Consider the following 13,760-nt stretch of genomic DNA (forward strand, 5'->3'; position numbering starts at 1 on the left):
AGAATTGTCTTCAGAATTATTCTTGGATTAAGACAAGTATAGATAAATGAGTTGTTATGGATATAGCTGGGAAAATTTAACACTTTACCATCCCATGATAATGTACTGTGTGATTGTTTCCAGTGTATTTTATCCTCTCTTTGGCTGTGTTAGTTTAAACCACCCTCAGTGGTTTAAATCAACCTAACTGCATGGAGATGGAGTAGAAGCACATCCCCCTGTGGATATGGCTTGGTGGAGGAGAAATAAATCCTTTTGTTCTAGGTAGACCAACAGAAGTGTGCTTATGTACGTTTTAGACTCTGAGGTAAATTCCTGATGTCCTAAAATCCCTAGCAATATTTGTCACTTCACTAGGCACCAGCATTGCAGCTGTATTGGTGAAAAGTGAAGGAGAAAGCTTTTGTGACCAGTTAATTTTGTCTGTCAGGGTGACCTTAACCTGCTACGTCAGCTCAAAATGTAGTACTTGCTTCTCACTTCTTCATTTTCAGTAGGTACAGAATTCTGGATGAAAATAGCTACACAAATACAACAGTTCTGAAACCCCAGCCTGCAATGCCCTATAGGAAATCATATACTTCATCTCCATGTGTATAACCTGCAGGTTACCTGTTGCTAAATAAAAACACCTCGTTCAGCAGCAGTGTGGATTGTATGTATGAGTTACAGGAAGATGCTTAAGACCTTCTCTCCTTGCAGTTAGCTCCCTTTCCTGTTTTTTTTCTATCCTGATTTCTCCCCTAGTCTCTCTCTCCCCTAGTCATTCTGTTTGACTTTTTAATTTTTTAAAGGTTATATTTAGGGAAAACACACTAGAAGTATTTAAAAGCATGATCCCACACAATAAAAAAAAATCCCGGAGTAACAGTTCTGTCACTCACTCTTAGTGAGATTAGTGAGTGAGATTAGTAAGATTTCTCCTACAAATAATTTTGAATGGAAATAATTGAAAAAGCACAACATTCCCATTTGCTCTTCACCCACGTGAGGGTGCTCTCTAGACTTTCCAGAGAAGTTCAGCTGTTGTTTCTACTGAAGGAACCAGCACCCTTGATGTCTTCATAGGGGCAGAGTGGATGTGAAGCCATTTGTATTAATCCTTATAAGAAACTGAGTTCTCGGAAGCCTCAGCAGCACCCAGACTGGAAAGGTTCTCACTTGGCTAAGTTGCAGCTGTGTACTGCAGCTCTGTAGTGTTTTGTAGCTAATACTGTTGTCCCATTTCCCATTATGCTAATAAATTTACAGTCTAGATTTTTCTGTAAGCCCTTCAAAAGCTTGTATCTGCAACAGAGCTCCCTTCAACCCCCTTTATTATTTCTTCCTTCCCAACCAATGCTGTCATGTCCTGAACTTGCTGTGGAAGAGGGAAAGGTAGTTCTTCACCAACTTGGCTACATCTCTTGTAAGGCCAAACCAGCTAAGACATCTGGTTTAGACAGTTACCATCAAGACATTTTTTCAGGAAATCTTAGTGTGGGGGGAGGTCTTGTGCACTCCTTGTCACACTGGTACAGGCCATGGCACTCCAGCCAATCTGAAGCTCATGGAGCAGATGCAGTCTGGCTGTGTATGCCATGGCAGGCAGCCTTGTGGGGACATTTCAGGACAGGGATTGTGCTGGAGGACAAAATGGAGCTGACAGCCTTCATAGCGTAGTCAGAGTTCAGCTGTGGTTGTTTAGTCAGGAGAGGAGAAGACTCGGGGGTGACTTCTGTCACTCTCTACAGCTACCTGAAAGGAGGCTGTAGCAAGGTGGAGGTTGGTCTCTTCTCCCAGGCCACCAGGGACACGATGAGAGAAAATGTCCTCAAGGAAGGGTTCAGGTTGGACATCAGGAAGAATTTTTCCACTGAAAGGGTGATTAAGCACTGGAATGGGCTGCCTGGGGACATAGCAGAGTCACCATACCTGGTGGTGTTCAAGAAACGCCTGGACATGGCAGTTAGTGCTGTGGTTTAGTTGACAAGTGTTTGGTCAAATGTTGGACTCCATGATCTAGGAAGTCTTCTCCAACCTTAATGATTCAATGATTCTGATTTTATAGTACCTGAACTCGGGGCTTATTGAAATGCCTTGAGAGGGAGCAAGCAGGTAACCACAAGGGGATAAGTTTGTTGATCATTAGGTTTCTTTTAATCATGTGGTCAGACGTGCAGGGGGTGTGATGTGCCAGCAGCTCAGGACTCTTACCGTAAGGAACCTCCCTGTCCCAGACCTGCAGAGCTGTTTTTCAGCTCTGAGACCAGTTGGTTGCTCTCTGACTTACCCAGTAATACTGGGATTTCTCAGAGTATCAGACATCTCTCACCTGTTTCCTCTTGCCTCTTTGAGGATCACTGGAGGGGGAAATTTTTTTTATTTTATTTTTTTTTAAAAACAACTTCCAGTGTTAGCACAACTGTTTGGTTCCATCATAATGAGGTCATGACCTAGACCTGCTTTCTTTGTATCTTCCTTGTTCCTGGAAGTGCCTCCCACTTCAGCCTCTGTTTTTATGTAGCTGGAGATAGCTTTATCTTCTTTTTACACAGTTAAATCTGAGGAAAAGAACTTTGTATTAAGGGGTTTGTAAGATGAAATGCACTGGATGGCAATATCTAAATAAATAGGAGCACTGCTAAATCCCTTCTAAATCCCTGCATTTTAATTCTCTCTGGTTTTCAAAAATTGGTTTAATTCTAGAGAGAAATGTGTGTGGCCAGGAAAGAAGAGTTTCCAGGACAGACTAGATGTTCCAATTTTTGCTGGGGCCTAGAGGCATTTGGAGCTGTCAAAAATTGTTCTGCTGGAGCTCTGGTTCTTGTCTGCAACACAAAAGAGCTTTGCATTTTTTGTACTGTGTAAAACAGTCATTTGAAACTGCTTTTATTTTTCTTTAATGTTGAGGCTTCTGGGATGTTTGCACTGCTGGCATTGCCTGTTGGTCAACAGACAGCCTGAACCTGAAGTGAGGCATTGCTGTGTGGTCCTGGGAAGCAGTGTATGTAGATGAAATATGAGTGGATCTGAAATGTCTGTCCATGCTGAATAATTAACCTGGCTCAGTTATCATAGTGCTCCCTTCTGAAGCAGAGAGCAGAGCTTACTTCACTTGTTCAAAGCTAAGCCACTCTGGTTTCTCTTGCTCAGGACTCCCATCTGCAAAGAGAAATAGGGGTATCCCTCCTGCAATGGCAAGAGTTACCTCTTGCCTCTGGGCTTGCCCTGGACATTGTATCTCATGGAAAACTTTGCACCAGTGGATGGAAGGAAAGGTTTGAGAGCAGGCAGCTATCCTCACTGCTGCTGTGGGGCTCTGGCCATTGTGCCCATGAGGAGGGTGAAAGCTTTTGTCTGTGGCAGCTGTGCTGGAGTCCTTTGGGAGCCAGAACCTCATGCTTACTTGGGGTTTTGAATGTAAGGATTCAATGCTAATGAGAAAATGCCACAACTGTGTAGAGTGTAGCTGCAAATTTGGAAGAAAACAATAGCACCAAGTGAAGCCAATGTGTTTAAAGCTCACAGTCATCAAGCAGAGGATTCAGATGTACTGCCTCCCCTCTCTGCTTTTTCTTTCCTTGCCATCCTGCTGTTCTGTGTTCTTGGCCAGGCTCCAGTCACTGGGTAGTAAATCTTAGGTATGAGTTGATTGTTGAGTATTTCTGTAAGAAATGGTTTTGCTGTCTCTAGAATCAGGTGTGCTCTTAAAGGATCTGTAGTAAGTGGCCTGGCTAATCTACCTGTCTTTGCTTTAGACATAAGGGGTAAAAACAGGAAGTGGTCTGTGAAATACTCCTGTTTCCAAAAAATACTTAAAGTTTATTTTAGGCAAAACTGCACCATTTTGATGGAACAGTTGATATATAAGTGTTATGCAAGAAAACCTGGCTTCCAAGGAATGGTGTATTTATCTAAGAATTATCCTGTTGTCACCTCACTCCTTTATCCTTTGCTTTTAAAAAAATTTGTTTTATTCCTTCCTGTGTCTGTCAGGTAGTAAAAAACTTCTCAGTAAATCGTTTCAGTTATGTTCTTTCTGTCTTCACACTTCACTTTGTTTCCTTCTGGTGTTCAGTTAAACTGGTGTGTTCGGATGTGATGATGAAAACGAAAGGAGGGGTTTTGGAGGTTTGAAAATAACCAGAACATTTAACAAGTGCAGAATTTGGTATCTGTCTCCCAAAATGAGAATGGGCAGAGAAGGCAACCACAGTGTCTCTGTAAACACTGAAAACTGCTAAAGGAAAGGAGAAACTTTGACATGCCACTTAAAGCAAAAATGTCTTCCTGTCTGCCTACTGACATTGTCATTCTCCAGCCTTTGATGGTGACTAAAAATCAGAATCACAGAGTGGTTTGAGCTGGAAAGGATTGCTAAAGATACTTGGTTTTGTAACATTACTGCTGTTTCCCAGGTGCCGCCTGCTGAAACTGTCCCTCAGGTGAAGAAGGAGAAGCACAGTACACAGGCCAAGAACAGAGCAAAGAGGAAACCTCCCAAAGGAATGTTCCTTTCCCAAGAAGATGTGGAGGCTGTTTCTGCCAATGCAACAGCTGCTACCACTGTACTCAGACAACTGGACATGGAATTAGTCTCAATCAAACGGCAGGTATGAGCAGGATCGTACAGGAGTGACTGCTGGGTTTGCTGGTAGTGCCTGTTGCAGTCTGCAAAGCTGGCAGGAATTTGTAGCTTGGCAGTAATGATGCACAATGCTACATGCCTTAGTTGACACACTGCTGTCCTTGTGCTCTGAATGCAGCTCTGGGTTTTGCATCTCTTAAGTTTTAGTTCTGTGGCAAGCCTACTTCCGACTTGAAGTGAAGCAAGGAAGAGTTCATGGGAGGGACTTGAAGGAACATCAGCTTTTCTTGCAGCTCAGAATTCCTTCTGTTTTAACTAACTTTCCTCAGGTGACATTGATTTCAGCAGTGTATGATTTCCATCTGCAGCCGCTGTTTCCTTTGCCTTTTCATGTGGTACTTTTAGAAGTGGCAGATATGTTAGGCTTAGTCTTTCCTAGACAGGTATCCTACAAACTTCTATGTACCTTTTGCTTCCCTGATAGATCTGCCTTTTAAACAAATGTTTTTCAGGTATCTGTGAGTAAAGACAGGTTTGCTACATGAGTTTGTTGCCTTGATCTGAGCATTTTGGTGTTTTTAAAGCAGAGGTCTGTCTCAAGCTCTTTATTAAACCTTATAGAATTGGTATTTTGGCCTGAAGCCTTTTGCTTGGCACACTGGGAGAAACTGAACTCTCTAGCAGTCTTTGATTCATTACTTGCTGCAAATGGGTTTGGTCTTCTTACGCTGGGCTTTATACAGACCTGAAAGTTGGGGCAGTTCTTGCTCCAAATAACTTGTAGACAGCAGAGAATAACTTAAATGGGATCTCCTAATTTGTCAGCTGCTCCTGCTGTACATTATTACAATAGAGCAAACTTTCTTTTTGGAAAAGGCAGGCTCTGAGAAAAACTGGAAGGCTGATCTTGTGAGGTTCCTGACAAGGCTGCTGGAAAAGGGCTTGTCCAAAGACATTTTTTAAATCTTCCTTAAAGGGGTGAAACTTTCTTTTCAGATTCAGAATATCAAACAGACAAACAGCGCACTCAAAGAAAAACTTGAAGGTGGTATAGAACAGTACAGACTTCCAGAGGTGAGATAATTTTCTGACCTTTGATAATTGTGAAGGTAAATGATAATAATATGCTTTGACTAACAGTTAATTCCTTGTTGCACTTTTAAGGGGTTTTTATGAGCTCAGATACAAGTGAAAGTATATAAATGAAGTTACCTAGTTTTTGTTGTTTTCTAGGTCGTCCAGAAATTTAATGCACGTTGGACCACAGATGAGCAGCTTCTTGCTGTACAAGGTATGGCACTACAAGTTTATTTGTACTTCTGTTCGTGATAGTCAAAACCCTGCTGCGTTTCAGAGCTGAGTTTCTCTTCAGTAGCTAAGGAAGGAGGACTTTGGCACTGCCATGTAGTAACACCCAAAGAATGTATTTGTACAAGGAAACAATATTCCTCCTTCCCCTCCATAGGCAGTATAAATGGCATAGTATGAATTATTTGCCAATAGTGTCTACTTGTCCAAGCCTTCAGAAAGTGAAACTCTGCTGGAGTGACTGCTATGATCTTTGCCTGTGTAACTTTTCAAGCACTACAGGCAGATTTAAACAGGTCTTGTACTTTTGACTCTGCCCATCTTTTACTATATCTCTTTTTCTTCAGTTCTCCAGGGCTGGTCTTAACTTGCGTCTCTTGCACAGTTTATACATTTTTTTTTTTAATCCTGGATTAATCTGAAGAAGGTTTGAAACCTTGACAGAAGTTCAACTTTGTATCTTTATGCTGTGACTTGATCCTGATTTGTGGTCTTTGTGGAAATAAAACACTTCTTCTGTTTTTCTTTGTGTTGCTTTTAGCAATCAGGAAATATGGCCGAGACTTTCAGGCAATCTCTGATGTGATTGGAAACAAATCTGTGGTGCAAGTGAAAAACTTTTTTGTAAATTATCGACGTCGTTTCAACATAGATGAAGTCCTGCAGGAGTGGGAGGCAGAGCACGGCAAAGAGGAGACAAATGGAACCAATAGCCAGAAGCCTGTAAAATCCCCTGATAATTCCACTAAAATGTCTGAAGAGGAAGATGAGGTAAATCCAATTTAAAAGTCACATAAAATTCCCAATCTGAGCTCAGTTCAGATAGATATGTGTATGTATTTATATGTATAGTCTTTGCAGAAGCCCTTTTTGTCAATCTTCAATTTGTGCATATTTCTCTTCATCTGAATATACAATTCCAGTACTGATTTGGGGAATTGGGAAATCCAGGCTTGTATGAAAGTGGAAGGAGAACAGTAAATTTGCTGCCCTCTGACAGTATGTGTATCTCATCAGAATGCAGATGCTTTAATACCTCTTGCTGCTGAAACCCCTTGCATCTTTATCTCACTTAGATGTTTTCCCTGCACTCAGTTCTCCCAGCTCTTTGGGTTTGGCTTTCTGGGACCATAGAGTCCTCTGAGCCAAGAGCTGGCTCTTTCATTTTTGATGAGTGGTTTCACTTGAGTGAAGGAATGAAAGAAAGCTGTGAGCAAGAGGAGTGTGTGAAACTTCACTCTGCAATTACCTAAAGGGAAAGTTTCCTTAATTTTACAGCTGTGTCTATAAAGGCAGATTCTAGGAGCAGCCTCCCTTGATAGAGGTTCACAAAGTTAACACTTCTCCAAAGGCCATGTAGGTTTGAAATTAACAAAGAGATTGTAGGATGTTTAAGTATGGAAGTTAGTTACAAAAATTTAGTATTAACAATAAAGACTAATATTTAGTCATGCAGAAGAAAACCATGGTGGAGGTTTGTATTTAAAAATGGGATCTAAGGACTCCCCTTTGGCCTGATTTATAAGACAAGTTAGTGAAAAAGCTGTATATTGTAAATGCAAGCACAGTCAACAGTGTAAGGCAACTTTAGATAGTGAATGGAGTAAAGACTCCTCAGTGTGCTGCGTATTTTTGTTGCTGTGATTAGGGCTGGATCACTTGGACATTGTCCTTCAGACATTCAAAAAGCAGAACTTCACTGTTTCATAAAACCTAATATCATGCAATTCAAAGATGTTTATATTTGGGAACGAAGTCCAAAAGTACAACAGCTGAACAAAACCAGACTCAGTAAACTTGTCTTCACAGGCATGTGTGAAAGAAATTGTCCCATTCTGACAGAATTGAGAGGAGGAGCAAAGCAGCATTGGTGTTAGTGCATAACCACCTATTTGAAAGATGTGTGGCTCTTGTCACTGTCTTTTCCTGTGACCTGTAGAAGTATACGTTGATAATGCAGAGCTTTTTTTCTCTGAGCCCTCTGAGATTCTTCCTAGCTTCAAATGCACCCTTGCTTCTGAAAGCTGAGGTCAAAAAAGGGGAGTCTCACTTGACATAGGGAAAAATGGCTTCAGCAGGAGCTGGAGTGGGCTGATGTGGCCAGGTATATGAAGCAATGGGTCATGAGGATCCATGGAGCAATGAGGATCCCAAATGAGTTGGGAGAGTGGAGGCATGACAGCAAGGTCTGGTAAAATTACTACAGGAGCAGCAGTTGTGATCCCCAGATTAGTGATGGAAAGTGCCCACTCTGGAGCAGACCAAGTGCTGAGTGGTGGGAACCAGAGCAAAAGAAGCTGTGAATGTGGTACTCCTGCCTTCAGAGGTGGTGTAAGCACAGTGCTACCTGGGTGTCTGTCTCAGCAGTTCTGGGGCCAAAGTAAAATGTCACTGGGGTTATGACACAAGTGACCTGCTGGGAGTGGGTTCCTGGTCCCTCCTTGTGCAGTGCTGCAAGGCTGGTGCTTGCTCTTGAGAGCACTTGCAAAGGCAGTGTCTGGTCAAGTCAGGTGGACTCAGCAGCAGAAGACCTTGCTGGCCTAACGCTGAAATCCCTCAGGTGCTTTCTTCCCTGGCATGCCTTGGCTGTCTGGCCACCAGCCTCGTGAGACGTTCATCTGGCTTCTGAGGGCTTTGGGCTTTTCCATAGCAAGTGTCCGTAGTTCCTTTTATTTGAAGAGGGGAGGTGAGGCTACTGGTCACAAAGCAGCATCAGCTCCAGTCTTAATTCCTTCACATTCCTGCCAAAAAAATCCCAGTGTGCCTCAGAACAGGGAATGCTATTGGAATTCCTCCCATGTGCCAGGGTTGTACATTTTGTTACTGTCAGTATCATGGATTTGGGCTGAAGTTTGGAGATACAAGAGAGCCTATGTGTATTCATTTTAAACTAAATATCTGCTTTTTCTCCCCCTCCTTTCCTCCAGGCTACTTCTGTTCTTGATGTCAGATATGCATCTGCTTCGTGAGAAGGTGCTGTAGCCTAGAACAATTTGTGTTGACTACTGTGTTATCCAGGATATCAGGTATTAGCAAACCTCAGACAGCCATCTGCATCATATCTGTGGACAAGCAGCTATTACCAAAAAAAAGGCAAACGCTTCCAGTCCTGCGCTACATCTGCCTTAATCTCCCCTCATTCCTCCATACTGCCTCCACTTTCTTTCAAAAGCACCCAGGTAGCTCAGCTCTCCATTTCACCAACGTCATGCTTAAGCATGGGGACTTCTAGAACCAGTAACACCTGTCTATAAATTTTGACCAACCTGCAAAACAAGGAGCTCCTTAGCAGCCCCACAGTAACTCTACACATTAGGAGTTCTTATAATACTTGGTCTCTAGGGTATAAGTATGTATTGCTGCATGGCCTTGTGGTCTCCGCTTCCTGTGTATTCTTATGATGACACTATGGTTAGTGAGCTTTCTATAAAGGAGGTGCCTGTGCACATGCCAGCTGTGTCAGGTTTGTTCTGCAGTGACAGGACATGTTAGCAAGCAATCATGAATAATGCAAAGTGATAGGAAATGCTATTTCCAAGGTTTGGTCAGTCCAAGGTTGTAGATGTAACTCATTACACTTCTGGTTTGTGCAATTCTTTCCACTGTATTTGTGTGTTCTTGCTTCATAGAAAGCTCCCTAATTGAGCATTTTATTCCTGTATATTTTAATGGCTTTTGTTTAGTGCAAAAGGGAATACTTAGCCTGAAACTGATACGCTATTTAACCCCTGGCATTCAGCATTTACATTGTAACTTGTTAAGTGAGTGCTACACAACTTTCTTTTTCCTGATCCTCTGTGGGATTAAGTCAAAACAACTTTCTCTGGTGCCTCTCCTTTTGGGGAATATGTGCCTTTTTGCATTTGGCTACCATAGATCACTTTCTGTCCCAGTGTCTCATTCCTCTTCAGAGCGCTGTTTGCCAAAGACATCAAACTGCTTCTCCCACTGGAAGTTTGGGTGAGGGTTGGAGCACAAAATTCAACCTTCAAGAGTTTTTTGGTTTCTTGGAAGTATAATGGAGAAGAACTGGGTTAATTTTCATTGGCCATTTTAACCCTTCTGAAGCACACATCTCTTTCATGTTCTGAACCAAAATATGCAATTTAAAATCTAAGAGGTGCTTTTCCAAATACTTGGTGCATGCAGCTTTCAAATCCCAGCCCTCTGCTTGGATGGCCCGTGCTGTGGCCTGTCTAGCTGGCTTGAACTGGAAATGTCCTTGCAAGTCCCATGGTAGGACTTTGCATCTCGAACAAGGTGGTTGCTGACTGCTGAGCAGACAGTGTCCGGAGAAGCTAGAAGCAACAGTATTACTTCTTGTCCAATGGAAAGCTGCAAAATAACACTAGTCACAAAGCATTTAAAAATGGTTAATTTAATGATGTTGGAAGAAACCACCAGATGTCTTTGCAGGTGGAAAAAAGGACCTTTCTTGCCTCTCTTTCTCTACAGAGGTTTCAAGCCAAGATGGCACACAGTGATGTACAGCAACAGCCTTTCTTAACACAACTTGAAATGAACTAGCCCATGGCCAGGCCTGCAGCTGAGGTTGGTGGAGCTCATGGCTGAGCCCTGGACTTGGTGCTGAGGTTTGGCTGCTGGGCTGTGCTGTGCTGTGTGCTGTGGTGGCTCTGCTGTCTGTACCTAAGCAGGGTAGGCTGACGCCAGCTGGGCAATGGAGCTGGCTCTGACACCTCCTGCAGTGTGGTCACAGCCCCAGGAAAGGTAGGGGACAATGGCCACTTGTAGCACTGAGGTATGGTCTTACTCTTGGGCCATGTTTGAGGAAAGTAATTCAGTGTCAGAAACTGGGCAGCAACACACAGGCACTACACAGGTAGAGATTTCCTAGGGCAGGTTAGAGTGTGGAGCCCCAAAAGGGTCTGTTTTTAGCCACTTGGCAGCTGTTGATGAGCAGTTCCATTCTAGTAGCTCCAGAGAGATCCTCCGAGGTGATGGGAGGATGGAAGGGAGCTATTCCCTATCCTCTGTATTGCTGTTGTGTCTCTGCAGCTGTTGCTGTGAACTGGCAGCTCTGGTGGCTCAAATGTTCCTTCAGACCTCTGCCAGTTGGAGCTGGGAATCTCTTGTGAGAAGGAATGGTAGGTGTTAGCCAGTGTGAATTAGGAATAAAGACCGGGCAAATAGCACTGTGAATCCAGTTGACAGTTGTGATGTAAAGCAATGCTGCTCTTTAGAAACACTCTAGTATTAAGTATGAAACCTCCTGCTGGTACCAATGCATGGAGACAGGTCCTTGCTGGTGTGGGAGCTTGCATCCCAGCTGGGGGAACTCATCAGGAGAGGCTTCTGCTGGAGGCTTAGGTACCTGTGAGGATTTCTCATTGGTTTTTGCCCTCAAATCTGTCCATCTTATCAGAAAAGTTGTGTTTTGGCTTCATCCCCATGGGGTAGGGGGGAACATGTATAATTTGTGATATTAGGAAGAAAAAAGTTGTTTAATTACTTTTCAGTTGACTGCTATCTTATTGTAGTTGATACATGCAATATAATAGCACTGTATTTTAAACGTTTAGTTTTTTACATTCTCTTGAACTATGTTTTTAAATGCGATAAAATCATTTTAGCTTTTGAAATGGTTTGACCTTGTTTAGGTGAAGACCCTGTTTTTCTTTTGTTAAATGGGTCAAGCATTAGATACATCAACTGGTTGCATTCTGACTAGAAGGGTCCACAAAGATAACTGCATAAGATAAGAATATTCACTTAAATTTTGTTTCTTAAACTATCGATGTGAATGTCATAATTATATATATTTTGTGGAAAATGGGAAATTATTTCTCCTAAGTATAAGTTATTGTGCAAAATATGGTATCGTTAAAGAAAATGATAGTTTAAGTTTTAGTTTTAGAAATCTTAAAGATATAAAAGTGTATTGCATATGCATAAAAAATTTCATTTGTTCTATTTAATTTTTATGTAGTTGTGTAAAGTGCTAGGTAACTTCTTTTTTCACTTATCCATTAAAACAACCTTGTTACTTGAATATTCGTGTTTAACTGGTTTGAAACAGTGATCAATTTTTGTAATATAATCTTACAACCAAGGGAAAAAAATACATGCCTCAGTTGTGCTTAACAGTATAGCAACAATGTACAATCAGATGCTTAAGACAGTAGTAGCCATACCTGGTAGTGCAACCACAATGGTTGTGTCTTGATATATTTAATACCAATGGGGATAATGGTTTCTTAATATATTTTTACAAGTTTGCAACCAGGAAGACCCCATAAATACCCACTAGAACACTTTTTTAATAGTTAAAATAAGAGTGAAGCTCTTACTCTCTTCAAGCAATGTCCTGACAAACATTTTTCTTTCCTGTACAAATACATCAGAAACATTATGTATTAAAATATGCTTGTTGTCACTTTAAATTTCAGTTTTTATTCTATGAAATTGCTGATATGCTGTTGGTATTCTTGCACACCAAATATGAGCCAAACAGTGCATTACACTAACTTGATCACTGGATTTGTGGACAAAAATCTCCAAGTCACTGAAATGCAAAAAAACATAGGAGATTTTTTTGATAATGCGTTTATTTTTCAAATTGGTATGAATCTGTGCATAGCCCATTCAACAGTGAGTGGGCTGATATGTTACAAAAAAATAAGAGAAAAATCATTTTATTAGCTCCAGCTTGTCTTCAGAAAGTCAAAATGTAGTGATCTTGTGCAATGCCCCTAAAGCAAATACTTTCTGCCACTCCCTGGATTAATGCAGCTTTTCCTGTTGATAGTAAAGCACAATTGCAGTGAAAGTTACAGTTCAGAAGATGGAAGGTCAGTATAGTCTATGCATGTTGTATAATAATGAGTGTTTACATTCATATTCTCCTAAAATAAAATTTATACTGGAGTGTATAGTATTCCATTATGTAGATTTTATCAATTTTGTTAACTGCTTATAGATTGCTTAAAAGAAGTTTTTTCAAGATTTTAAAAGATGTATAAGGTTAAGTTTGCAAATATAATGGAAATGCTGTATAGCTTTTGAAGTGATGAAATACTCGTTGGGATTTTAAAGAAAGTATGTTGTAATAATGCTGTTGTAAGTAATATTTTAAATGTCTTTTTTGCCTGTTTTCTATTATTCAGCACACTTACTGTGATGAATGTTCATAGCATTATAAAATTGCTTAGCCACTGAAAAGTAACATTTGGTTTTGGATTATTTTACTGTATGAGGAATTATAGTGGGGTAAATTCCTTTGTGAAATTCTACATAATTCATTTTTCTATGATTTCCAATGTTTGCTGACATCAAATAAAATTTTTTCAAGCCATTGATGTAATAAAATATGTAGTAAAACGTTAATGATGTAAAGTATGGTTCTGATGTGTAACTGACCCCCTAACTTTCAGATTTTGGTCAGGGGATGCAAAAGGGGTTTCCCCCTTCCTAACAGTGTTGTCCCTAAGATAAGGATGACTGAAGAATAAACTGCTGCCTCTTTGCTTCATGTAAAAAGTACTTGGCTGTGCAAGTTAACAAGATTGTCATCTTTCAAATGAAAGAAACACATTTTAAATACGAAAAGGCAACACTTGCCCTCAGTGTTTAGCAGCGTGCAGTGCTGCACTTGAAGATGCTCAGAAGGGCAGGAAATTTTGCACCTTGGAATCTTCAGGAAGATGATGTTTTTTTGTCTTCACCTGGTGGGGAGCTGCTCAGCATTAAACACAGAAGCACAGACAAGACTTTTGGGGCTGTTTGGGGGGAAACTGCTGTGGGAGCCCGGGGTTAGTGCAGGACAGGTGATGAGTTCTCTGCTTTGCTCGTGTGTGTTAAAGGCAGCAGAACTCCTACAGCAGGACGCTGGTGATTTCCAGTTCTGCAGCCTATGGGGGGCAGG

At 41.3% G+C, this 13,760-nt stretch overlaps 1 protein-coding gene across 1 annotated transcript in view; it reads left to right on the forward strand.

Moving 5' to 3' along the window:
* The window catches only part of RCOR1 (REST corepressor 1), an 82,110-nt gene extending 68,911 nt beyond the window's left edge, over positions 1-13,199 (forward strand). Inside the window, exons 8-12 of the mRNA XM_062495644.1 lie at positions 4,401-4,595; positions 5,567-5,644; positions 5,804-5,861; positions 6,420-6,649; positions 8,806-13,199. Of these exons, the coding sequence (XP_062351628.1) occupies positions 4,401-4,595; positions 5,567-5,644; positions 5,804-5,861; positions 6,420-6,649; positions 8,806-8,847 (603 nt within the window). The 3' untranslated portion in view covers positions 8,848-13,199. The remainder of the gene's footprint in view (positions 1-4,400; positions 4,596-5,566; positions 5,645-5,803; positions 5,862-6,419; positions 6,650-8,805) is intronic.
* The last annotated feature ends 561 nt before the right edge of the window (positions 13,200-13,760 follow it).

Source organism: Cinclus cinclus, chromosome 6, assembly GCF_963662255.1.
Source record: "Cinclus cinclus chromosome 6, bCinCin1.1, whole genome shotgun sequence".
Lineage (NCBI taxonomy): Eukaryota > Metazoa > Chordata > Aves > Passeriformes > Cinclidae > Cinclus > Cinclus cinclus.